The sequence below is a fragment of the Nothobranchius furzeri genome, chromosome 19 (genome assembly GCF_043380555.1).
Source record: "Nothobranchius furzeri strain GRZ-AD chromosome 19, NfurGRZ-RIMD1, whole genome shotgun sequence".
Classification (NCBI taxonomy): domain Eukaryota; kingdom Metazoa; phylum Chordata; class Actinopteri; order Cyprinodontiformes; family Nothobranchiidae; genus Nothobranchius; species Nothobranchius furzeri.
In genome coordinates, this window is record NC_091759.1 from 26814066 (window position 1) to 26828912 (window position 14847).

General features: G+C 46.1%; 1 protein-coding gene and 1 long non-coding RNA gene across 3 annotated transcripts in view; one reads left to right on the forward strand and one right to left on the reverse strand.

Annotated features, from left to right (window-relative positions):
- Nucleotides 1-14612, reverse strand: part of tfap2e (transcription factor AP-2 epsilon) — a 16419-nt gene extending 1807 nt beyond the window's left edge. The window contains exons 1-6 of one of the 2 annotated variants that reach the window (XM_070547494.1): nucleotides 14464-14612; nucleotides 13164-13604; nucleotides 12199-12253; nucleotides 11169-11400; nucleotides 7351-7469; nucleotides 5714-5852 (exon numbers count right to left, since the gene is read on the reverse strand). In XM_070547494.1, coding sequence (XP_070403595.1) covers nucleotides 5714-5852; nucleotides 7351-7469; nucleotides 11169-11400; nucleotides 12199-12253; nucleotides 13164-13604; nucleotides 14464-14502 — 1025 coding nt within the window. In that variant the 5' untranslated portion in view covers nucleotides 14503-14612. Of the gene's footprint in view, nucleotides 1-5713; nucleotides 5853-7350; nucleotides 7470-11168; nucleotides 11401-12198; nucleotides 12254-13163; nucleotides 13605-14058; nucleotides 14253-14463 lie in introns of those variants that run through there. The other variant, XM_070547495.1, reaches the window with a different exon arrangement.
- On the forward strand, nucleotides 10173-12422 carry LOC139064272 (uncharacterized). The gene is made up of 2 exons (XR_011517340.1): nucleotides 10173-10892; nucleotides 11177-12422. It is a non-coding gene; the product is annotated as an uncharacterized lncRNA (long non-coding RNA).
- Nucleotides 14613-14847: the final 235 nt, after the last annotated feature.

The window sequence follows — 14847 nt, forward strand, 5'->3', positions numbered from 1 at the left end:
TACAGAACCAGATCAACCGGACCTTTAACTACGTCAGGTTCTATAGAACCAACATCAACCGGACCTTTAACTACGTCGGGTTCTACAGAACCACCATCAACCGGACCTTTAACTACGTCAGGTTCTACAGAACCAGATCAACCGATCCTTTAACTACGTCAGGTTCTACAGAACCAGATCAACCGGACCTTTAACTACGTCAGGTTCTACAGAACCACCATCAACCGGACCTTTAACTACGTCGGGTTCTACAGAACAACATCAACCGGACCTTTAACTACGTCAGGTTCTATAGAACCAACATCAACCGGACCTTTAACTACGTCGGGTTCCACAGAACAACATCAACCGGACCTTTAACTACGTCAGGTTCTATAGAACCAACATCAACCGGACCTTTAACTACGCCGGGTTCTACAGAACAACATCAACCGGACCTTTCACTACGTCAGGTTCTATAGAACCAACATCAACTGGACCTTTAACTACGTCGGGTTCTACAGAACCAGATCAACCGGACCATTAACTACGTCAGGTTCTATAGAACCAACATCAACCGGACCTTTAACTACGTCAGGTTCTATAGAACCAACATCAACCGGACCTTTAACTACGTCGGGTTCTACAGAACAACATCAACCGGACCTTTAACTACATCGGGTTCTATAGAACCAACATCAACCGGACCTTTAACTACGTCGGGTTCTACAGAACCACCATCAACCGGACCTTTAACTACGTCAGGTTCTATAGAACCAACATCAACCGGACCTTTAACTACGTCGGGTTCTACAGAACCAGATCAACCGGACCTTTAACTACGTCAGGTTCTATAGAACCAACATCAACCGGACCTTTAACTACGTCAGGTTCTATAGAACCAACATCAACCGGACCTTTAACTACGTCGGGTTCTACAGAACCACCATCAACCGGACCTTTAACTACGTCGGGTTCTATAGAACCAACATCAACCGGACCTTTAACTACGTCGGGTTCTACAGAACCAGATCAACCGGACCTTTAACTACGTCAGGTTCTATAGAACCACCATCAACCTGACCTTTAACTACGTCAGGTTCTATAGAACCACCATCAACCGGACCTTTAACTACGTCGGGTTCTACAGAACTACATAAACCGGACCTTTAACTACGTCGGGTTCTACAGAACTACATCAACCAGACCTTTAACTACGTCGGGTTCTACAGAACCACCATCAACCGGACCTTTAACTACATTGGGTTCTATAGAACCAACATCAACCGGACCTTTAACTACATCGGGTTCTACAGAACCAGATCAACCGGACCTTTAACTACGCCGGGTTCTACAGAACCAACATCAACCGGACCTTTAACTACGTCGGGTTCTATAGAACTACATCAACCGGACCTTTAACTACGTCGGGTTCTGCAGAACCACCATCAACCGGACCTTTAACTATGCCGGGTTCTACAGAACAACATCAACCGGACCTTTAACTGCGTCGGGTTCTACATAACCAGATCAACCGGATCTTTTACTACGCCGGGTTCTACAGAACCAGATCAACCGGACCTTTAACTATGCCGGGTTCTACAGAACCAGATCAACCGGACCTTTAACTATGCCGGGTTCTACAGAACCAGATCAACCGGACCTTTAACTATGTCGGGTTCTACAGAACAACATCAACCAGACCTTTAACTACGTCGGGTTCTACAGAACAACATCAACCGGACCTTTAACTACGTCGGGTTCTACAGAACAACATCAACCGGACCTTTAACTACGTCGGGTTCTGCAGAGCAACATCAACCGGACCTTTAACTACGTCGGGTTCTACAGAACTACATCAACCGGACCTTTAACTACGTCGGGTTCTACAGAACCACCATCAACCGGACCTATAACTGCGCCGGGTTCTACAGAACAACATCAACCGGACCTTTAACTACATTGGGTTCTACAGAACCACCATCAACCGGACCTTTAACTACGTCAGGTTCTATAGAACTACATCAACCGGACCTTTAACTATGTCGGGTTCTACATAACCAGATCAACCGGACCTTTAACTACGCCGGGTTCTACAGAACAACATCAACCGGACCTTTAACTACGTCGGGTTCTACAGAACCACCATCAACCGGACCTTTAACTACGCCGGGTTCTACAGAACTACATCAACCGGACCTTTAACTACATTGGGTTCTACAGAACCACCATCAACCTGACCTTTAACTACGTCAGGTTCTATAGAACTACATCAACCGGACCTTTAACTACATCGGGTTCTACAGAACAACATCAACCGGACCTTTAACTACATCGGGTTCTACAGAACCACCATCAACCGGACCTTTAACTACGTCAGGTTCTATAGAACTACATCAACCGGACCTTTAACTACATCGGGTTCTACAGAACTACATCAACCGGACCTTTAACTACATCGGGTTCTACAGAACAACATCAACCGGACCTTTAACTACGTCGGGTTCTACAGAACTACATCAACCAGACCTTTAACTACGCCGGGTTCTACAGAACAACATCAACCGGACCTTTAACTACGTCGGGTTCTACAGAACCACCATCAACCGGACCTTTAACTACATCGGGTTCTACAGAACCACCATCAACCGGACCTTTAACTATGTCGGGTTCTACAGAACAACATCAACCGGACCTTTAACTACGTCGGGTTCTACAGAACAACATCAACCGGACCTTTAACTACGTCGGGTTCTGCAGAGCAACGTCAACCGGACCTTTAACTACGTCGGGTTCTACAGAACTACATCAACCGGACCTTTAACTACGTCGGGTTCTACAGAACCACCATCAACCGGACCTATAACTGCGCCGGGTTCTACAGAACAACATCAACCGGACCTTTAACTACGCCGGGTTCTACAGAACAACATCAACCGGACCTTTAACTACGTCGGGTTCTACAGAACCACCATCAACCGGACCTTTAACTACGCCGGGTTCTATAGAACAACATCAACCGGACCTTTAACTACGCCGGGTTCTACAGAACTACATCAACCGGACCTTTAACTACATCGGGTTCTACAGAACCACCATCAACCGGACCTTTAACTATGTCGGGTTCTACAGAACAACATCAACCGGACCTTTAACTACGTCGGGTTCTACAGAACAACATCAACCGGACCTTTAACTACGTCGAGTTCTGCAGAGCAACATCAACCGGACCTTTAACTACGTCGGGTTCTACAGAACTACATCAACCGGACCTTTAACTACGCCGGGTTCTACAGAACTACATCAACCGGACCTTTAACTACATCGGGTTCTACAGAACCACCATCAACCGGACCTTTAACTATGTCGGGTTCTACAGAACAACATCAACCGGACCTTTAACTACGTCGGGTTCTACAGAACAACATCAACCGGACCTTTAACTACGCCGGGTTCTACAGAACTACATCAACCGGACCTTTAACTACATCGGGTTCTACAGAACCACCATCAACCGGACCTTTAACTATGTCGGGTTCTACAGAACAACATCAACCGGACCTTTAACTACGTCGGGTTCTGCAGAGCAACATCAACCGGACCTTTAACTACGTCGGGTTCTACAGAACTACATCAACCGGACCTTTAACTACGTCGGGTTCTACAGAACCACCATCAACCGGACCTATAACTGCGCCGGGTTCTACAGAACAACATCAACCGGACCTTTAACTACGCCGGGTTCTACAGAACAACATCAACCGGACCTTTAACTACGTCGGGTTCTACAGAACCACCATCAACCGGACCTTTAACTACGCCGGGTTCTATAGAACAACATCAACCGGACCTTTAACTACGCCTGGTTCTACAGAACAACATCAACCGGACCTTTAACTACGTCGGGTTCTACAGAACCTCCATCAACCGGACCTTTAACTACGCCGGGTTCTACAGAACTACATCAACTGGACCTTTAACTACATCGGGTTCTACAGAACCACCATCAACCGGACCTTTAACTACGTCAGGTTCTATAGAACTACATCAACCGGACCTTTAACTACGCCGGGTTCTACAGAACTACATCAACCGGACCTTTAACCCTTTGATGCATGAATTATGAAATCTTCAGCCATGATTTTTTTAACAATTTTTTTCATTCATCTTTAGGTGTGAATGAAACAAATTTCAACAAATATTTTTTGTAAAATTTTATAATTTACAAATAATTTATTACAGGTCCACCTTAGTGGACCACGTGCATTCTGAACATGAAATATGTTGGCTTGACTTACTGAAGTCCAAATGGAGGGGCTCAAATACAATAAAGTCTTCAACAGCTGTGCTTAATAGCAAAAACAAATAAATAACTATTCTGAGTACCTGTCCACTGTAGCGACCATCATGCATCAAAGGGTTAACTACATCGGGTTCTACAGAACCACCATCAACCGGACCTTTAACTATGTCGGGTTCTACAGAACAACATCAACCGGACCTTTAACTACGTCGGGTTCTACAGAACAACATCAACCGGACCTTTAACTACGTCGGGTTCTACAGAACAACATCAACCGGACCTTTAACTACGCCGGGTTCTACAGAACTACATCAACCGGACCTTTAACTACATCGGGTTCTACAGAACCACCATCAGCCGGACCTTTAACTATGTCGGGTTCTACAGAACAACATCAACCGGACCTTTAACTACGTCGGGTTCTACAGAACAACATCAACCGGACCTTTAACTACGCCGGGTTCTACAGAACAACATCAACCGGACCTTTAACTACGCCGGGTTCTACAGAACAACATCAACCGGACCTTTAACTACGTCGGGTTCTACAGAACCACCATCAACCGGACCTTTAACTACGCCGGGTTCTATAGAACAACATCAACCGGACCTTTAACTACGTCGGGTTCTACAGAACCACCATCAACCGGACCTTTAACTACGCCGGGTTCTACAGAACTACATCAACCGGACCTTTAACTACATCGGGTTCTACAGAACCACCATCAACCGGACCTTTAACTACGTCAGGTTCTATAGAACTACATCAACCGGACCTTTAACTACGCCGGGTTCTACAGAACCACCATCAACCGGACCTTTAACTACGTCGGGTTCTACAGAACCACCATCAACCGGACCTTTAACTACGTCGGGTTCTACAGAACCACCATCAACCGGACCTTTAACTACGTCAGGTTCTACAGAACAACATCAACCGGACCTTTAACTACGTCGGGTTCTACAGAACAACATCAACTGGACCTTTAACTACGCCGGCTTCTACAGAACCACCATCAACCGGACCTTTAACTACGTCAGGTTCTACAGAACAACATCAACCGGACCTTTAACTACGTCGGGTTCTATAGAACAACATCAACCGGACCTTTAACTACGCCGGGTTCTACAGAACCACCATCAACCGGACCTTTAACTACGTCGGGTTCTACAGAACCACCATCAACCGGACCTATAACTACGTCGGGTTCTACAGAACAACATCAACCGGACCTTTAACTACGTCGGGTTCTACAGAACTACATAAACCAGACCTTTAACTACGTCGGGTTCTGCAGAACTACATCAACCGGACCTGTCCCTGGGTTCTGCTTTTAGGTTCTGGTTCTGAGTGGAACTGGACATGGGTCTACGTGCAGCAGAATGGTAAAATCCTAGCACCCCCCAAGGCACTTTACAGGTCTGACTCACTTCGTGGCCAGCAGCATGCTGCGTCGGGTCGGCAGCTGATCCGGATCACTCTGCCGACACAGAAATTCCGCTGTGGCTCTGGCTGGGAACTCCGTCTCACAGACGTAGCCGAAGTCCCGTGCCAAGTGGACAGCCTCACCTGTGGGAAGAGGAGGGGTTAAGTCCTGGTCCTGTTCTGGAACCGTGTGCATGCAGAAGGAGTAATGTCCCGCTGCTCTACACCAAACTCTTCCTGACTTTGAAAAGTATTCCGTGAATACGCATCAAAGGAAAGTGACCCGAAAACTTCTGGGAGCTGACAAGTTGTACAGCTGAACCATCCAAGAAGATGTTGGGATGACTCATGAGTCTTGTTTAGGTCGTCTTTAAACAGGTGCGGAATAGAGCAGGTGTGTTAAAGCTGTGCTGTAAAGAGGTCAAGTCAGCATTCAAAATGGTGTCATCAGCATACAAACTGATGTATTTCAGTGTATCTTAGATCAGACAATCTTCTGCTGTGTCAACCCAGCGAAACCATCCATACGGCACGGTATCTCAGTCCAACATGAGTCCCTCTCTCTGGCTCCTTCCTTGGTGATGTGATTGATGGCCAGCTTCACGCTGTATAACATCTGAAAGATCAGACCGTACCTAACACACCCAGCTCCTGGTCCAATCTACTGTCATCTCCCGCCTCGGCTACTGCAATGTCCTTCTAACTGGACCTCCAGCCTGGACTGTGAGACCTCTTCAGATGGTCCAGATTGCAGCGGCGCGTCTGGTCTTCAATCAGCCTAAAAGAGCACACGTCACCGCTCTGCTCACTGAGCTCCACTGGCTACTGCTAGCTGCACCCGTCAAATTCAAATCGCTAGCACTAGCATACAAAGTCCTGGATGGTACAGCGCCCATCTACCCAAGTTATCTAGTAAAGGCTTACGTCACGGCTCAGCTGCTCTGGTCATCAAAGGATCGTCGGCTAGCAGCACCTACGCCACGCTCAGGACAATCCAGACTCTTCGTGTGTCGTTCCACAGATGTGGAATGACCTACCAAGCACTACCAGAGCAGGGGCTTCCTAACTCCTGAAGACCCGGCTGTTCAGAGAGCATCTCCTAAACCAGCACCTGTCCCCCTTTCTACTGCACACTCCTTGTTCACTTCCCTTTAGGATTGATTCTGCTGCCTCACTGCCACCTAGGACTGACTGAATGGTGCTTGTTGTTAGCCTCAAGGGCGACCTGCTGGCTTCACCGTCACCTGTAAGTGGCTTTGGACAGACGATAAATACATAGACATAAGAGAGCTGCTTTAGCAGCCTGACCCATTGGCCAATAGGTTTGGACCTAGCACAGAGCTCTGAGGAACACCCCAGAGACAGAGAAGTAATGCTCTATTCTCACCAACCACATATGGCCTCAGATGTAACTTCTGAAGCAAGTTCACCAGGTGACCATCGGTGGTGACAGGGCTTCAGGTGACATCACCATTAGGAGGTCACATGAGCCAATGACCTCCAGCTGAAAGTCCCTCAATCTACTGATGTGTGTGTGTGTGTGTGTGTGTGTGTGTGTGTGTGTGTGTGTGTGTGTGTGTGTGTGTGTGTGTGTGTGTGTGTGTGTGTGTGTGTGTGTGTGTGTGTGTGTGTGTCTGCCTACCCTCCACCAGAGATGTCAGCAAGGTAACGTTAGCAGCCTTGCGTCGCCCAGCGGGCAGGTTGAGGCCAATCTTCTCTAGACGCTCTCTGAGACAGCGGCCACCATTCTTTGACTTAGCCCTGAGGGAGGACAAAGTGAGGCTGAGCTAATTCAAGTGAGTGAGTGTGTGTGTGTGTGTGTGTGTGTGTGTGTGTGTGTGTGTGTGTGTGTCCCTCTGTTTCCTGTCAGATCTGATAATTTATCTGCTTTTTATAAGCTTTTGGTTTTTATTCTGATGTCTGGTGAAATCAGAATTAAAGCATCACAGCTGAGAAGAGTTACAATCTTTGTTTTATTCACCCGTTCATCCCTTTGGATTTTGTGGTTCTGTGTTTGGGTTAGAGCCATTTGTCTGTCTGATGCCGGGATGTTTTAGTTTCCTTTCTTACACCACACCTGTTCTAGGTAACATGTAAACACACCTGTTCTAGGTAACAAGTAAACACACCTGTTCTAGGTAACATGTAAACACACCTGTTCTAGGTAACATGTAAACACACCTGTTCTAGGTAACATGTAAACACACCTGTTCTAGGTAACATGTAAACACACCTGTTCTAGGTAACATGTAAACACACCTGTTCTAGGTAACATGTAAACACACCTGTTCTAGGTAACATGTAAACACACCTGTTCTGAGTAACAAGTAAACACACCTGTTCTAAGTAACATGTAAACACACCTGTTCTAGGTAACATGTAAACACACCTGTTCTAGGTAACATGTAAACACACCTGTTCTAAGTAACAAGTAAACACACCTGTTCTAAGTAACAAGTAAACACACCTGTTCTAGGTAACATGTAAACACACCTGTTCTAGGTAACATGTAAACACACCTGTTCTAGGTAACATGTAAACACACCTGTTCTAGGTAACATGTAAACACACCTGTTCTAAGTAACAAGTAAACACACCTGTTCTAAGTAACAAGTAAACACACCTGTTCTAGGTAACATGTAAACACACCTGTTCTAGGTAACATGTAAACACACCTGTTCTAAGTAACAAGTAAACACACCTGTTCTAAGTAACAAGTAAACACACCTGTTCTAAGTAACAAGTAAACACACCTGTTCTAAGTAACAAGTAAACACACCTGTTCTAGGTAACATGTAAACACACCTGTTCTAGGTAACATGTAAACACACCTGTTCTAGGTAACATGTAAACACACCTGTTCTAAGTAACAAGTAAACACACCTGTTCTAAGTAACAAGTAAACACACCTGTTCTAGGTAACAAGTAAACACACCTGTTCTAGGTAACATGTAAACACACCTGTTCTAGGTAACATGTAAACACACCTGTTCTAGGTAACATGTAAACACACCTGTTCTAAGTAACAAGTAAACACACCTGTTCTAAGTAACAAGTAAACACACCTGTTCTAGGTAACATGTAAACACACCTGTTCTAGGTAACATGTAAACACACCTGTTCTAGGTAACAAGTAAACACACCTGTTCTAGGTAACATGTAAACACACCTGTTCTAGGTAACATGTAAACACACCTGTTCTAGGTAACATGTAAACACACCTGTTCTAGGTAACATGTAAACACACCTGTTCTAGGTAACATGTAAACACACCTGTTCTGAGTAACAAGTAAACACACCTGTTCTAAGTAACATGTAAACACACCTGTTCTAGGTAACATGTAAACAAACCTGTTCTAGGTAACATGTAAACACACCTGTTCTAGGTAACATGTAAACACACCTGTTCTAGGTAACATGTAAACACACCTGTTCTAGGTAACATGTAAACACACCTGTTCTAGGTAACATGTAAACACACCTGTTCTAGGTAACATGTAAACACACCTGTTCTAAGTAACAAGTAAACACACCTGTTCTAAGTAACAAGTAAACACACCTGTTCTAGGTAACATGTAAACACACCTGTTCTAGGTAACATGTAAACACACCTGTTCTAAGTAACAAGTAAACACACCTGTTCTAAGTAACAAGTAAACACACCTGTTCTAGGTAACATGTAAACACACCTGTTCTAGGTAACATGTAAACACACCTGTTCTAAGTAACAAGTAAACACACCTGTTCTAGGTAACATGTAAACACACCTGTTCTAGGTAACATGTAAACACACCTGTTCTAGGTAACATGTAAACACACCTGTTCTACGTAACATGTAAACACACCTGTTCTAGGTAACATGTAAACACACCTGTTCTAGGTAACATGTAAACACACCTGTTCTAGGTAACATGTAAACACACCTGTTCTAGGTAACATGTAAACACACCTGTTCTAAGTAACAAGTAAACACACCTGTTCTAAGTAACAAGTAAACACACCTGTTCTAGGTAACATGTAAACACACCTGTTCTAGGTAACATGTAAACACACCTGTTCTAAGTAACAAGTAAACACACCTGTTCTAAGTAACAAGTAAACACACCTGTTCTAAGTAACAAGTAAACACACCTGTTCTAAGTAACAAGTAAACACACCTGTTCTAGGTAACATGTAAACACACCTGTTCTAGGAAACATGTAAACACACCTGTTCTAGGTAACATGTAAACACACCTGTTCTAAGTAACAAGTAAACACACCTGTTCTAAGTAACAAGTAAACACACCTGTTCTAAGTAACAAGTAAACACACCTGTTCTAGGTAACAAGTAAACACACCTGTTCTAGGTAACATGTAAACACACCTGTTCTAGGTAACATGTAAACACACCTGTTCTAGGTAACATGTAAACACACCTGTTCTAGGTAACATGTAAACACACCTGTTCTAGGTAACATGTAAACACACCTGTTCTAGGTAACATGTAAACACACCTGTTCTAGGTAACATGTAAACACACCTGTTCTAGGTAACATGTTAACACACCTGTTCTAGGTAACATGTAAACACACCTGTTCTAGGTAACATGTAAACACACCTGTTTTAAGTTGCATGTTAACACACCTGTTCTAAGTAACAATAAACACACCTGTTCTAAGTAACAAGTAAACACACCTGTTCTAGGTAACATGTAAACACACCTGTTCTAGGTAACATGTAAACACACCTGTTCTAGGTAACATGTAAACACACCTGTTCTAGGTAACATGTAAACACACCTGTTCTAGGTAACATGTAAACACACCTGTTCTAAGTTGCATGTTAACACACCTGTTCTAAGTAACAATAAACACACCTGTTCTAAGTAACAAGTAAACACACCTGTTCTAGGTAACATGTAAACACACCTGTTCTAGGTAACATGTAAACACACCTGTTCTAGGTAACATGTAAACACACCTGTTCTAGGTAACATGTAAACACACCTGTTCTAGGTAACATGTAAACACACCTACCTCCCCACCTAGTGGACACTTATGTTGTGTTGTCTGAAGTCTGTTGCATTTCTGTCTGAGGTGTTTTTTTGCAGAGCAAAGCTGTCCTCCGGGTAGAGGGTAACTCTGAAGTGCCTTTTTTCCTCCACCTGAACCAATCCTCATGTAAACCTCTGATCTCTATTAAGGTAACGTGACTCGGGTTGTGAATGACCACAGTCACCAATTCTTGTCACGTGTCTATGTATGTATGTCTGATCTCAGAATTGTGTGTACTGAAACTCTAATTTCCCTCTGGGATTAAGAAAGTATTTTTTAATTGAAGTGAATTTGAAGTTGCGTGTCACATTCCTGCATAGTTTTGTTCCTTACTTCCTGTCTCTGGTTCTACAAAATAAAATGTATGAGTTGTGTAACTTAGCCTGCTGCTCCTGTCTTCTGTTCATTAGAGATTTTGTTCTCACCTGCGCAGGACACCTCCCAGCAGAGAAGCGTTGAGGCACTCGGGTGGAGAGAGGCGGCGCTGCACCTCGCCCACAGTCACCTTGTATTTGGAGGTGGAGCTTAGCAGTGACAGGCGACCAGGAACCGAACAGAAGACCTCAGCTGGATTTGACACGGAGCCAACACCCAGACCCTCTTTGCTGATGGACAGCGCCGACAGAGCCGAGCCGTTCAGTTTGGATGGGATGGGAACTGGGCAGAACAGAACCAGAACATGTCATTTAAACAGTTCTTAGTCTTCTCCTGTTCCTGAGAACTTTCTCTAGAACCTCTGATGTTCCAGTCAGAACTGTGGGGGAGGGGCCCATCACCGCCCACACAGAAGCTAAAACTGTCCTGCTACATCTCAGTGATGGGGGCTGGTATCTGACCTGCATCTGCAGCACCTTTCTGGGTCAGAGGACTCCAAAGCTCTTTACCTCACAGTCATTCATCCATTCACCCACTGATGAATGAGCTACATCCCAGCCACAGCTGACTGAAGCCGCCGGTCCCTCCGACCACCACCGAGGTCTTCCCAAAGACAACAACAGAGCCTGGGTTTGAACCAGCAACCCACTGGTTACATTTCTGACTCTCATAGCGCTCTGTTATCATTTTCTCTCTCTCTCTCTCTCCAACACACACACACACACACACACACACACACACACACACACACACACACACACACACAAAACCATGAACAGTTCATTAAGAATCTGTGCCTTTGGGGTGAGTCTGCAGCTCGGTGTTGGAGACTTCTTGACTTCAAATGAAGAAGCAAAACAGAATTATTTATAGTGTGTGTGTGTGTGTGTGTGTGTGTGTGTGTGTGTGTGTGTGTGTGTGTGTGTGTGTGTGTGTGTGTGTGTGTGTGTGTGTGTGTGTGTGTGTGTGTGTGTGTGTGTGTGTGTGTGTGAAGGAGAGAGAGACTTGTGTTGAAGTGCCCCAAACCCCTTAAGCGCACAATTATAGGTGCGTGGTTGCACGCGCACGAGCACCTCTTACCTTTTTTAATGACTGAGTGGTCTAGGATGCCCAGGGCTGATCCTTCCTCCATCCCCTACATCACACACACACACACACACACACACACACACACACACACACACACACACACACACACACACACACACACACACGGTCACCAACGGATATTCGCGCGTTTTTAGCCAAATAAACTGAATATTTCTTTAATTTAATTGATAATAAACGTTGAATAAAAATACTAATTCTGATTTTATTTTTTCTAACACTTTCGGACAGAACCGGTTCTGACCTGTGGTTCCGGTCCAGATCCTGGATCACCATCATTAATCAGATGACGCTGCGCGTGAACAGGACCGTTTAACGGCTCTCTGTTCCGTTAACAACCGTGAGCAGCGATTCGTCTCGGTGAGTTTCTGTTTCAGCTGCACCTGCCGCTGCGGGACTGCGCAAAAACAACAAAAAGCGCAAAGTGGTTTTGTTCTGCGGAGGGACTTGTGTGCGCGCGCGTCGTTTTTATTCATCAACAGTTTTAATTAAAACGATTTCAGACAAAAATGTTTTATTTGTTTATCTTTGAATGAAACGGAAAAACGACATTTTTATGTTTCAAAAACGAATAAATAAAAACAAGAATAAATCCCGAAAAGAGTCACTTGTTTAGTTTAGGTCGTATTTTATTTTATTTTTCAACATTTTATTTTATTTCGTTCATTAAATTTAATTAGGAAAATATTGTTGTTATTATTGATAAATAATGATGAAATAACCGGACATAAATGAATGCATCTAACGGAGGATCAACCACGCAGCTGAATTGGCGCTAAAAGCTTTTCGGGCCTTTTGATGTTTATCAGCGACATTTATTATTGTTATTTATTTATTTATTCATTAGTTTTTGTTTGGTTTTAATAATCAAAACTCAAATAATAAAACCTGGTGAATTTGACTCCAGCTCGCGGTTCTGGAACCAGGACCGGACTCACCTGCAGCTCCTCGAGGCCGTGGTGGCCCAGGTGCATCCCCAGAGGTCCGTCCCCCAGCGCCGCGGCCCCCTCCCCGAGGCCGTGCAGCAGCCGCGGGACGGCGGGATAGTCTCGGCGGGGGTCCAGGCTCAGAGCCCGGTGAGACTGAGACAGCAGCACCCCCTCATCGGAGTGTGACCTCTGGGAGTGCCAGGCGGCCTGCTGGTGCTGATGGATGGAGTTGATGGAGGGGTAGGGGTCCGACAGGTGGGAGTAGGCCGAGTCCTGGCTCTGGGAGTACGGCAGCGAGGACTGCGGGTAGGGGGGAGGGAAGTAGGGAGGCTGGAAGTCCGAGGCCGGCGTGTGGCAGAGCGGGGGGGCCGATGAGTAGGCAGCCTGGTTCAGGGAAGACAGCTGCGGGAGGCGGCCACTCGGAGGCCCGCTGAGTCCGTCTGCGCGCTCCTGTACAGAACCAGAACAGGTGAGACAAGTCCCGGACCAGATGGACCGAAAAACCAATAAAACATCTAAACAGGTGAGAGTGCACTGATGGGTCAAAGCCCCCCCCCCCCCCCCCCCCACCACCACCACCACCACCACCACCATCGCATTTCCGGAGCTGGGTCAGCCTCATCGATCTGCGGCTCCGAGTCTGGGTCAATTATCATTCAGCCGAACCGGGTCACTGTATCCCGGCCGCTTGAGCCCTCCACCCGAACCTCAATGTGACCCAAAGTTTTATCTGGATCCGGTACCGCTCATCCTGGTCATCTCCACTGGTCAGACTGACCGGGACCGGTTCCGATGGTCAACTATTCATCTGGACTAAAAACCCACCTCGACACAACCGGGTCGGCACCACAAACATTCTGATGGGTCCGCACTGATCCGGAACCTGCAGGAAAGCCCAACTCACCATGGACGAGTAGGTGTGGATCAACATCTGGGCCGCTCGGGAAACGCAAACGTGACAAGAAGTGGACGCGCAGGTTCCGCTGACGCACAGGTGAGTCCAGGTGTGTCCGCGCTCCTCCGCGCTTCCATCAAATGAGAAGCGGCGGCTACTGCTGCCAGAGACGCACACGCGCGCACGGACTCGTGCCTCTCCATGAGCGCGCTACCTATAGGAGGCGCGCGCTCGCGCCATTTGGGGGGGGGGGGGGGGTCTGCCCTTTAAAGGGACATGTCCACCTGCTCCTCACCGCGGGAGCAAAAATCATTTTTCAGTTCAAACTAAAATTATTTTTACGCAGAACAAACCAACAGAACCGCTGCGGCCGGGTCACTCCAGAACCAGAACCACGAGCGCTGTCCACTTTACCTGCGCGACTTCGGTCTTAGATCGGGACTTCCACAACATGTTGGCTCTGTGTCCAGGTCCAGGTCCAGGTCCGGGTCTGGGTCTGGGTCCGGCACCAGGCTGCAGCTGAGCGATGAGGAGGAGCAGAGAGGAGTGACAGTTGAGGCACGGTGGCGGAGTTTATGTGTGTGTGTGTGTGGGGGGGGGGGGGGGTATGGTGTGTGTGTGTGTGTGTGTGTGTGTGGGGGGGGGGGGTATGGTGTGTGTGTGTGTGTGGGGGGGGGGGGGTGCAGCTATAGGCTGACTGATCTGAAGTAAAATATTAAGTTTAGGTTTTTCTGAGTTAATTTGTTGAAAAAGTCTCTAAAATAAAAGAAAATACAGAAAGCGATGTTTTATTTATTT